The sequence below is a fragment of the Bombus bifarius genome, unplaced genomic scaffold, assembly GCF_011952205.1.
Source record: "Bombus bifarius isolate JDL3187 unplaced genomic scaffold, Bbif_JDL3187 scf7180000009200, whole genome shotgun sequence".
NCBI lineage: Eukaryota > Metazoa > Arthropoda > Insecta > Hymenoptera > Apidae > Bombus > Bombus bifarius.
In genome coordinates this window covers 2,627,076-2,639,924 of record NW_022884965.1, presented here as the reverse complement: position 1 = coordinate 2,639,924, position 12,849 = coordinate 2,627,076, and the positions used below count along the sequence as shown (strand labels likewise).

At 36.3% G+C, this 12,849-nt stretch overlaps 1 protein-coding gene across 2 annotated transcripts in view; it reads left to right on the top strand.

Annotated features, from left to right (window-relative positions):
* The window catches only part of LOC117214465 (probable cationic amino acid transporter), a 63,400-nt gene that overhangs the window by 15,409 nt on the left and 35,142 nt on the right, over positions 1-12,849 (top strand). Inside the window, exon 2 of one of the 2 annotated variants that reach the window (XM_033460594.1) lies at positions 11,887-12,038. In XM_033460594.1, coding sequence (XP_033316485.1) covers positions 11,892-12,038 — 147 coding nt within the window. In that variant the 5' untranslated portion in view covers positions 11,887-11,891. Of the gene's footprint in view, positions 1-11,886; positions 12,039-12,849 lie in introns of those variants that run through there. The other variant, XM_033460595.1, reaches the window with a different exon arrangement.

Below are 12,849 nucleotides of genomic sequence, written 5' to 3'. Positions count from 1 at the left end.
GACGCAAAAATACTCAATTCTATTATTGTAATACACGGTATTGAAATATATTTTATTTGATTATTCATAATCGTCCAAGATTCCCCTCTTGTTTTTAAAAATGTCAGGAACAATTGTGAAACTATTTCATATTCTCTTCGAATCTCAGTTCACTTTTCTCAAGCGAATGGAGCGAAATTTTATCACCTTGAATTTCTTTCCTACAGGTTTTATTCTTATTGAGAAAGGTTTCAAATATTTTGCTTCATATAACAATCGCATAACGTAACAGAGGCATTGATACGTACCTCGCAATATTTTTTGAATTTTTGAAGGTTTAAACGACTCCTGTTTGCCTATGGAATATGATCGACGCTTTCGCTATGACCAACGCAACTGTTGCGTCTTCACGCGTTTTGACAAAATTATGTACAACTAGAGATAGCAAGGAAGCAATAGATAATGTGTTTGTACAAATATATGTGTGAAACAAATTTTTGTTTAATTTTTGTTCCTCTGATTTTATTCATAAACACATGAATTTGCATAATCACTTAGTCTAATCATTTCTTAAACTAAAAGCACATGAAAAATGTATAATTCTATACATTAAATAATCTAAATCCAAAATTATGATATTTTGAATAAACAAATCTTTTCGTAACAAGCTATAAACATCTGACAGGAATCTCACGGATGTAAATCTTTTCTTTTACTTGGTTCTCGAGTTTGCCAACTGCAAAAGTTCTCAACTTTCAAGTCGGAAGTTTCTGTTCCATTTTTGATAAATTTATGCGGTGTTTCACGGTCGTACGCGTTTCCGTGTCAGAAGTAAAAAGATTTCTGTGCGAGTGTTTGACCCGGAAAGGCCAGGTTGAAACCGGATGCTCCACACTCCTTCACGTTGAATTACGACTATTTATACGACTTTCGAACGATCTCCAAATTATCTTCGTGTCTGAAATCGAAATTTCATGGAAGTAGAATCGCCCATAAAAGAAAAAAATCGAACGCGTGTGTGGTTACGTTTATCAATGTTTTACGAATATGTTATGCGTGCTATACGAAATACATAAAAATTTCATTAATCTTATTACGAGATTCTACCATCGTAATTGGATAAGCTTGAAACAAATTGGAAAATGCACGTAGGAAGTATAAGATATTTAGTGCAAGTATGTATTTCACAGGAATCACAAAAATATTTCAAGAATCAATTATCCATTGTATTAATAAGACTCTCCATATTCAATCATTTTAAAACTATCTATGCTCTATATTATACTCTATACTGAATATATGTTTGCTGTAAATATACTGTAACTCCTACGTACGATACACTTTTAGGTTAGTTTCCAACTTTTTCTCTCGTCATAATGTTAACGAAGTTTTAAAATATTTTACATAAGATGCACAATATATATATATACATGCAATTTTTCTGTGATGAATGTTGAGATACATTGACGAGTCACTGTATGACTACATCTATCAAACGAAATTTTGCTTAAGTTATTTATACAGTTGGTAAAAATAGAGAAACGTAAGGCACGCCGATACAGGATTATCTTCGTGAACTTCAAAGTCGAGAAATAATGCACGAGGGTTGAAATAGGCGATTGGAGAAGTTGGGTTACGCCCCCGATAGATGCGTCCCTGGGTTCAGGTCGTTCTCGGTGCGAAGGTCGACCCTAGAGAAGTTGGATGACAGCCAAGAACCGGCCTGCTAGCTATCTTCATAGGGGAAATAAATTCACGGGCAAGTGTGCCTTCGTTTTCTGCTGTTCCTGACACGAGAACGAACTGTGGGATGCTTTTCCCCTCTTCACCTTCCTCTCTCCATCCGATTTAATTGAATGAGGTCCCACCCCCGTTCCATCCTTTCTCCTCCTTACTCCGCTTTCGTTTATCGCAGACCTACTTTTTCACGCGTTCAAGTTTTTCTTTGTCTTTACACTCACCCTCTTGTGTTATCTTATTTTAGAAATGTCAAGATAATTTTTTTCTTGGAATTTTTCATCTTACACTGCTTTTACTTTTTATTTATGTTTCGTTCCTTTGTGAGACAGCTCCGTATATTTCCTCCCTTAACCATGATATTTTCTACGAATTTCTAATTCCATTTTTTACAGGAGCTTCGAACAGTGTTGATTATATCTAGTTTGTTTCTGGAAAACTAATAATATTTTTTGTGGGTCGGATTTTTCTCTTCGTCCGTGCGTCCTTCCGTGCCTTTTCCTTTACTTTAATTTACTACCTTCCCACATTTTCATTATCCCCTTTATCTCTATATTTTCCTTATTCCTAAAATATTTTCTTCTGATACTCAGGTTATATTTATATGTCCATTTTTCTTTTCGAATACCTATTTTCTTCTTCCTTTTTCACGCAACCTACTTCCTTTTTCCTTCTAATTTCCATTAGAACTTCTTTCCTTACCCCAAAGCTTTGAAGACTATTTTCCGCTCCGTTTTCTAGGAAAACTGCTATTTCCTCCCATTTTCCGTAAATTTGCCGCCACATTTTTCCCCCGTTTCCCCCTAATCAGTTTCCTCAACTATATGGCCATTAAAAATCTTGGAAAATAAATTTTCTTTGTATTGGGGATCCGAACCTTGTTCAATCTCGTGGTGGCCAACCATGTTACCCACTGAGCCAACCATTCTATTTTGAACCCTTAACCTATTTTCATCTATTTCTTCCATTCGAATCCATTTTGTCTTCACCAGTGGTTTCCAGATGAACAACGGTTCGCACTTTTCTCGTGATTTCCCTCGAAAATTGCTACACGTGAAAGCATAGAAGCATGCAGGGCATTGTTTATCGTGATTGAAATTAGGGTAAATAAAGTGTAATGAATTTTCTTAGGAGTCCAGCGGCGAATTATTAATGTTTCGCGACAGGAAATCGAGTTCTTCGTGTTACTGGCAGGTACAAGAGTTGGGCTTTGGAAAAACGCTGCGGGAAACGTCTGGATGCATCGCGTGTATACTAGCGCTCATAAGACTTTTCGAAAAATTTCCAATTTTTAATGTATTGTTTGATACATTTGTTATCATTATTGAAATATAGTTATTAAACTTAACAAATGGTGGAGAACCGTTCGAAACCGTGAAACATCACGTGATCCAATTTCGTTCCCACTTGGAAAAATTTTTAAATGATTCGCGCCGGGAGTGCTCGCGGTACTTTGTTGCCTTAAAAAAAGCATTAAGTGAATTTTAGTCGACGATGCTCTTAGAAACAATTTTCAGAGTATATAACTATAATGTGCGCGAAGATAGTAAAAAAAAGTCGTTGCATTGCCTTGCTCAGTGCAATTTTATTTTAACGTCTGACCATGTACGAAGTTACTCTCCTTAAAAGTTGGCTACCATGTATAATTCCGTTCTACTTGCCTGTGTCTGACTACAGTCTATTACATTCTGGGAACGCTATATTCTGCCTGTAAAATTCGTGAGACAGATTTTAGTCGATGATCGTATCACAAACAATTTTTGTAACATACAACACATGAAGTATAAAAGATATACACGAAGTATACTTTTACATGTACGATACTCACAAAGATAAAAAAATAAATTGTTCCATTATCCTGTTTACTAATCTTATTTTATGGCCTGTATGTGTGCTATAAAAATCTTAAAATGAATTTTCGCCAGAAATAATTATAATTAAAATATGCTTATAGTTAACTAAAAATACAGATTATTACAATATTCTGCTTACAGCAATTTTATTGTAAAGTCTGACCATATACAAGGTTATTTTTCTTAAAAACTGAATGTTACTATTATAATATTGTATGTACATTTCTCTTTTATTTGCTATAATCTGATCATAGCTTATATTCTACTTAGAAATCGTGTCATTCTGTCAAATTTTGCGAGACCATTGCGTGTCCGAGCATATACTGTTTAATTCCACTTATAGCATGTCTAGACGGATATAAAAGCTTTCTAATTTTATCCCGTTTTATTTCTATTCGATTTAACGAATATTTACGATAAAATGATCGATTCAGACATTGAGTTCCATATGGTAAACATTGAGATGTTGTTCTATTAGCTAAAACATGTTCCATACTTGCACAAGGTTACAATATTTTTTTTTATTCTTTTTTTTGATATTTTATGACATTTTTCTCCCAGTTCTGACAGAAAGAATGATATTCTATGATTTTGACTACGATTTTAAACTACCTGTTTCGTGTGGATACATGTTTTAAAGAGAATTATGAAAAATGCCTTGAATAAAAAAAAAAAAAAGAAAAAGTAGGGAAAAAACGGATATCGCGCTTTTCTATCGGATATTCAAGGGGATGCGGATGAAGAAGTGCGGGATGCTGGTCAGGACGTGCTGTAAATAAATCCATACCGGTGCAATATCGTTTCTTGCAGCGGCGACCTCGTTAAACGCGTAATGGATAACCAATAGCAGTCGGTAGATTAAAGGACTGATTCGAAATTGCGATCGTTGATCAGCTTAACGAGTCACGACATGCGAGAGGTCTCAAAGGCGTCTATCCATGGAATTGGCAAACGTTCTCTGTTTCCTTTCAGATATTTCCAAAAATATCCTGACCTGTATAGGTCTTCGCACACTGCAAAAAAGAAAAAAAAAATTGTACTTGAAAAGCAGAACTTTTTTCAAGGTCACTATCCATGAAGGAACTCTTGATATTCTTTTGCGAAAAATTTATACAAACTGATTTGATATAAGAATCAAAATTATTTAACGTTGATAATTCATTTAAAATAAAAATTGATTTGATACGTAAATGAAAAGTATATATCTAATTCATTAATAATTACTTCATTCCATAATACAATTTACCTTTTCAGCTAAAAATTTGTACACCATTGCATTATTACGAATTAAAAAGAAAATTGCTAATTATTCGAACTTTAGAAAATGAGAAAAATTAAAGAAATTGCTCAGATGTGAAAAGAGCCTTATATTTCCAGGATTACCAATAAGAAAAATGATTTTTTAAAAATTCTGTTCCATTGTGACTCCCCACCTGTAATAAGCCATGGACGTATTTAAAATTAATAGAATGGAAAGTGGAATAACAATCAGTATTGCTTTGGGTTATGGATACTGTGAAAAGAGACCCGAATAGGGAATTCCTTTGTCCCGGTTGTGCTGGAAGATGGAGGCCGTGATTGGCCGACCAGTAGCGAAGCACTTTCCTCAAAGAAACGTTCAGGTTCTGCTGAGTTAATTGTCCTCGAGCAGTTTCTCTACATCATTGGCCCGGCATCGGTGCCACTAGGTCATTTCACGGCTCGATTTCTCAAGGAAACGCCTTATGGTATTGTCAGCACTTCTATCGTCTGATCTACTGACTTCTGACTAGGGAATTTTATTCATGGCACGCATTGATGCATTGAAATTGTAATGCGATGGTATTTACAGATCTTTTTTCTTACATAAAAATGAAAAAAGCAAGAAGAAGGAAAATTTATTTTCTGGAGCAAGTAGAAAAATACCGGACAAATGGTTTATACGACGAAAAAATAGCGTAGATACATCGACAAAGGGATTCGATCAATCACACCAGGTTCTATTTGACAGGAACCAGTTACCACTTTCAGCGGACTGTAAAAATATCCACGGGTCATCTATGTCCATTTTCATGCCTTAAAATACAGCGAGTAAATCAATGGATGGGTGCAACGAAGCGTAAACGAGTATCCGTCGAACGAGATTTCATTCGCCGGCTGTTCTCAATCTGTCACGTGATTTATCTGTAGCAATGGCGGCAGCAAAGTTAACGCCATAGGGTCTCTGACCCCGCTAAGTTTTATTTATGCGTATTGCTAGTAACAGAATTTTAATTTGATAACTTCGAATTAGACAACTTCACACCTCTCCTTAGATAAAATTTCTAGAAAGCCGCAAAAAAAATTTATTTTTTATCTTGAATAAAAATCTCACTCCTACAAATATATTGAAAATTTCGTTACTTCACGGATAGGTTATGTACAAACTAACCTTCACAGGTTGGTTCATGACTGAAGAGCGTCTGAGGCATCATTTGTGTTGCGATTTCGCGTTGCGTTTACGCATCTCGGCTCTTCCATACGATAATTCTACTGTCTGGCATGAAATACGTCTGGAACGATGATATAATTAGCGGTGAAACTAGAGCACACATTTCTGACGGCAGACAGAGTTGACGTCTACCTGGCTGTCTAATTATAACCTCGCGTATTTCACCTTTTGTTTTTGTTTTCCCATTTTCTCTCGTTTTCCTTCTTTTACGACCGCATTACTTCTAATTGCTTCGCTGCTTATTACCTTCGGCGTTTCTTCTACCCTGTTCACGGTCTTAGTCGTTCTTGCTACTAGTTGTTTGCTAAACAATTATCGTTTGAGGTTAGGGTTAACCTAACATTCACAATTCACATTGTTACACATGCGCATGGTTCACAATGCGCAACTACAATGTTCACGAAACGTCGTAATTTTGTTTCTTTTGGGCTCGGCTCTTCCTCGGGAGCCTGTTCGACAAAATAGTGTTAAACATAATACTGTCAAGCGAATACTGTCAAGTGAAAGACTGTAACCTAACCTTGTTTTCCTCACTATACAAGGTATTTCAAAAATTGTGGTACAAATAGAAAGTGGGTGGTAATGTATGACAAAATAAAACAAAATTAAGTTGAAAACTGAAGGTATTGCACGTAAAGATACAGTTTTCAGTTAAACAAGATAGGAAATTTAGTCTTCCCAAATTTTTTTCTATAATTTGATCTTATTTGTTCAGAAGAAGCATACTCTTTCCAATTGAATCACAATTTCTAGGACACTTTGTATAATTCGAACTGTAAGGGTGATTTTATGCAAACTGTGAATGTTACAAAGCTTTGGAGGTTATTGTAGGTTAGGTTTTCTCGTTAAAGAACTGGAAGTGGTGAACGAAGCTGCGTTGAGCAGCTTATTTCTGATTAACCATCGCGATTCTCCCTTAATTACGAATTAAAAACGAGTGGAAAAAGAGTAGAATAGAGGAGAATGCAATTTTCTGAAAGTTTCGCAGAAGGTTTTCTTGGGGGGACACCTGTTCTCGCTCGAAAGAACTTAGAACCTCGTTAGGAATTAATGTGAGAACTTGGAAGTTTTTCATCTATCATATTCATCCGGTAGCACCTTAGTTGGCTTCTTTCATAAGTAGCCTTCTTCAACAAAGTTGATATTCTGATGTAATCTTTAGGTTAAAACTAAACTAACCTAATTTATATATTATTAACTTTGCTTTTTAACCGATATCAACCTTATCAATCAAATTATTTTCTAATATTTCGACTATTTTCTCTGTAAATTTGTTGCGAGTACATCCACCGGAAATCTCGCAAATCTTCAAAAGATATTTACACCTTTTTGGAGCAAAAAAATAGGTGCGTTTCACCTTGGCAAGCTCTTGGCGAACGTCTAGGTTAGGTCGTATCGCGCTTCTTCATGCAGAAGGCAGTTTAGTAACCGGCGGCCCCGTTTATCGCCCGTTGCGGATGCACCGTCAGCCATAAATAAACAAATGAATCGCGCTTCATAAATTTCCTCGGTGCACGAATCCACCATCAAAGTTTGGTAAAAGGGTAGAATTCTCGCTTCCATGCCTTTCGAAATGAATGGCTTTGGACGAGCCTCCTTTCGAACCATTAAAAGTTCGAAAAAGAACTTTAAACGACTTTATGGCGAGTTTGGCATTAGTCTTGTATCATTTGACACATTTGTTGCTATGAAAATAGCCAAGGAGGCGATACTACGTGAAAAAATATATCGAAAATATGGAATGAAATTTTTCTATCGCCTCTTTTCATGCTGCACACACTTAAGCCAGGTTCTCATTAATTGCGAGCAAGATTTCTCCGAGAATATGCACTAAATTAGATTTTCGTCTAGAGCTTGGAGAACTTGTTTGATCGTGGTACTTCCAAGTTAACCTCTTTCAAACTTTTCACTGGGGTGGTTAATGTGCTGTCTGGCGCCATGTTTGAAATCGTTCAACAGGAGCGAATTATCCGGGGCAAATCAGTTAATGCCAGATAATAGGTGTTCACGAAAAAAAATCTAAAGGAACCTCGTAATCTATTTTGAAGGTTTCGCAGTTCGTTCCACAAAGGAGGATGGAACCCTTTACAGATACCGAGTTAACTCTTAAAATAGTTCCTCTAAAGTGTGTTTTACGAGAGTGTACATGAGATAGGATGAGGTGGGATTCGTAATTTTGGAGGTGCAGAAAATTCACAGTGGTACGAAAATAAAATTTGCATGGCATCGAGAAACCTCTCAACAAGTTTTTTACCTAATAATCTTCGAAACTACTTGCCAAAATTTTCTTCTCTAAATATCGAAATTGCAATTTCTCTACAACGTTCTTAATTTTAATTTGTATTATACACTTTACGCCACTATGGTTTTTATCGAGTTAAATGTGAGGTTAAATTTGGGCAAGGTTAGGTTACAGTTGAATTGGATTTGGGTGAAATTTGGGTTAGATTACAGTTTAGGTTACTTTACGTTGTTACTTAATTTTAATTTGCTTGGTACTTGGTTACCTAATTTTAATTTATATCGTGCACGAGAATAACCACTAATGGCCTTCATCACGTTAAATATGAAATATCAAATAAAATTGTTGTGGTCAGCTATGATCCATGCCAGGATTAATAAAGCTTGATAAATTGCGGCAAGGTATACGCTTGGTAGTTTGACGTCAGAAGGCTATCTAACCCAGGGAGTTGAACGATATGGATAGTGATACAATTAACAACAATATACTGCAGTTTGGAATTTCAGACTCAAGGAGACAACGCAGATGAAAGAGACAACATGCACTGCACGCATCAGTCGCCAACAAACAATCGCGTACAGGCTCATCTCTCTGAAAGACTCGACATCCGGGACCTAGATTGCGTCGTGGAAATGCCACCTCAGAGACATTCCATTATTACTCATAAAAATTTCCTAATCTGTAATGTGCATCTTCCTTTTGGAAGAGCAATTTGGAATGAGCATTTTGGGAACTAATATTGAAAGCAAAATTTCGGTATGAAGTATTACTTTAGAGGTTAGAAATCGTTTGCGAATAACGATTAACCAATGAGTCTTAAAAATGATATATATTCTGTTCTCACAAGAATCCTTATTCCTTGTTTATTCTCGTCTACGATGTTTCCTAATCTCTCTATAAGCCTCTACAGGCCTCTTCTTGCTGGAACTATGAGCATGAACATTTTAGAAATTATTTAGAAGATAAAATATCAATACGAAATGTTGTTCTAGAGGTTAGGAATCGTTCACAAGTAATAATCGACATATTTTGCCCTCACGAGAATTCGTTTTGATTTCCTTCCTAACCTTTAAACTATCTTTTTGTATAAAAATGTCCAGAACGATTGTCTTTAGACGCCATTTTCTATTTTTGAGTGAACATTTACATGTAAACGAAACGCACTCGGTCATATAAGTTTTATTGAAGCGAAATAGAAATGTAAAATAGACAGAGAGAGGTTAGGTAGAAGTTTTATGAAAGAAAAATCGCGTAAAGCTTTCGAAAAACTGGTCGGAACTGTGCGAAACCGCGTACGTGTCCGTTATGACGGGAAATGCCGCGTCGCATACCGACGAACCACTTTTGTGGCTCGTTACCAAGTAACCGGAAAAATCACGTCCCGCCCCCATTGCGCTGAAAGCTCGCGATTATTTCTTGCACGCTCGTGTGCATGCCCGAACGTCATCCGTGAAATTGCGAAACTTTCATCCGCTATTCTATCGTGCCGCCATCTCGCCTTTAATTGGCATTTTCATTTCGCGTGCATCCTACCTCCGCGATGGAAACGCACCAGAAACAACCGCTATAAAAACTTGCTCGACGGAGAAATTCCAAAACAGTTTTGATACTTGGAAAGTAAATTGCCAACTTAAACTTGATGCGATTTAACTCAAACTTAACTCCAATGTAACTGAAAATTGACCCGGATCTAATTCAATTCTAACCTAGCTTTTCCCAAATTTCATTCAACCTAACATAAACCTAAATTATTCTCAATTTTACCCAAATATAGTATAAATATAACCTTAACGCTAACCTATAGGCGTGGTCACCACGATCCAATTATTTTAAATGAAATTTTGCTTTTACTCAAATACAGTTTAGATGTAATCTAACCTAATTCAAACCTAACTTATAGCTGTGGCCACCATGGTCTAATTATTTGAAATAAATTTCTCGATTCTCTCGTATATTTGGATACCATTTTAATATACAGATAAATCATTTATTATCAAATATTCAGCTGTATGGATTAAGGCAGTATTCGAATTGAAAGATGTCGGACAGCTTAAAATGTAACAGTTGATTTAAAATGGGCAGGATTTGGATGCAGTAGAATGGGTCTGTGAGCGATCGGACAACGTTCAGGAATTCCATTAGCATCGCTGAACGCAAGGGGCATTTTCATAGACGCCACTTTCGGAGCGTGCCTTGAATAATTTATCTGCCAGTACCCTTCACTGAGTGCACCTTTTTTTTCCTGAACGATTATCCTTCCTGTTTACACCCTTGCACAATCCTTCTTTTCTCTATTGCGTCCATGCTACTCTCTGGAACTACACTGGCGTCTTTCACTCTATTTTTAGTCCACTGTCTTTTTCTCCTTGAAAGTAGCACCTCCCTAAATGGAACAGTCTGTTCTAAAAATTGCTCATTTAACTTTTAGCAATCACTTTCGAAATATCTCAATATTCTCTCTTCTTTTATCATTTCTAATTAACTTCTTCGTTGCACGAGATATTTCTTCGATCTAAAGTTCTGATTTTCAACAATTACCTACGAAATATTTCGATATTTGTCTATCTGTTTCGTCTATTTTTTATTTCATTACTCTCATAGACAATGTCGTCGTAGTTTTAAGAAATGAATTTTTGGTTTCGTACAAAATTGAGATAAACGTTTGAAAATGGCATCTACGTGGAGAAAGGTTGCTAGAAATAAATGTTGATACGCTAGAATGTCCTGGTCGCGTGTTGGATAGGTGGTTTTCTGTTTGGCCGTGGTTTCCCCGGGGCAATATGGTTCCTAGCAAGTGACTAAGAGTGATGAGGTCGCGGGACGTAATTTTCTTCTTTCGCGTGGTTCTTTTTTTCCAGGGATATCGTGTGGAAGGACAAAAGACGCACGCTGCGCAGACGACGTCAGACGTCGCTGGATAATAAATCGATAATTCGCCTGTGCGACTCCCTAACCTTTCGAAAATCTATGAGGGACATTATCGAGCCCATCCGCGAATCTTCATGTCAAATTTTCATTCGAATCCAATAATTCGATTCTAGGGATTTTTTTTTCTTAAATTTGACCTCCCCATTTTTCTGTAGACTTTTCTCTTGTATACTAGACTTGCATACTAGACCTCAATTTTTCTTTACGAAATAAGGAAATATTTAAAAAATTGGCTTTTTCTTCATGAAATAATAAAAAGCGCAGTGATTTCTCGAGATAGTGAGAAATTAAAATTTTCAAGCAAAAAAATCTCGATAAATAAATAGCTAAAACTGGGAAATGTCTCTAAACTTGAATAAACGTGAATAAATTTAATTTTGTAAAATAGAAAGTAAAGGAGGGATACCGAAGTGCAGGCGTTTGTTAATTAGACGAAGAATAGGGAGTTTCGGAATGACGAATGTTGCCATTAAAGTGTCCCTGGTAGAAAGAAAAGTTGACATCGTGAAATATGAGTCAGCCAAATTTCAATTAGACTAGAACTTTGTGAGGTTGATTTAAAATTTTGTCGAGAGATTTCGACTATTAACCTTAACATTTCTTCTCTTTTTCAAATTTCAAGAGAAAGATGATCCTGTTCGTTGTTTGTTAAATATTTTGATGGCATTTTGTTGCAGGAAAAATGAAGCTCGAATTGATGAACCGAGAAAAGGGCCTGGAGCTCTTCGGGAAATTTATACGAACGAAGAATGTAGACAGTCTTCAGGGTGACCAGAGGAAAACTGGACCGGAGCCACTGCATCCGACCGATTCCAAGCAGAAATTACAGGCAAGTATCTTCTCATACTAGATCTTCATTCTCTTTTGAACTTCTTCAAACATAACCTCAAACAATCCAACTGAAAATGGGTTCAATTCTGTCTGTTGAACTTTTGATATTGTAAACAACGGTCCTAATTTTTCAGTAATTTCAATTATCTTAGCCCTCAGAAATATACGAAAAATTTCAAAAGGAAACTTGTACAGAACTAATCTTAATTTATCCTACGATTCCTTTTTTCCCATAAAATAATTCTAACTGCTCTTTACAATTATAATCGAATATTTTAACAGCTTTACGGAAGATTTTACCAAATATTAGTAGAAAGATACAAAGTGCCAATTTGTCTCATAGGGACTTTTTATTTTCCCTAGAAATACGATTCTTTCTGAAAGATTTCCCACTCGCACGGTTTCATACGATCCTCCAGCGAATCAGAAACTTTATTTATCTCATCGAATGGATGTTGGTTCGCGTAGGTAGGTACGTTCCGATAATAGACAAGGTGAAATAGAGTCGTGGAACAAATTTAACTCTCCTTTTTGTGCCGGGGAGCAATCTCCATGTTTCTTTCGACGACAAGCCGGCTGACATTAAGATTCTGGATTCTTGAGAGGAAGAAGCATCTGTGTACGTGTTATCCACCTGCACGTATCGATCCCTAGCTATTTTTAACAGGATTTTACAAGCCCTTGCGCTCGACTCCTACGCTACTTCAGATCTCCTGTTCTGGCTAGGTGATCAATCATCGCGATGATAGACCATGGGGAATTAATTTCTTTTCGCAATATGTTATGTCTTCGCTCCTACACATCATCTT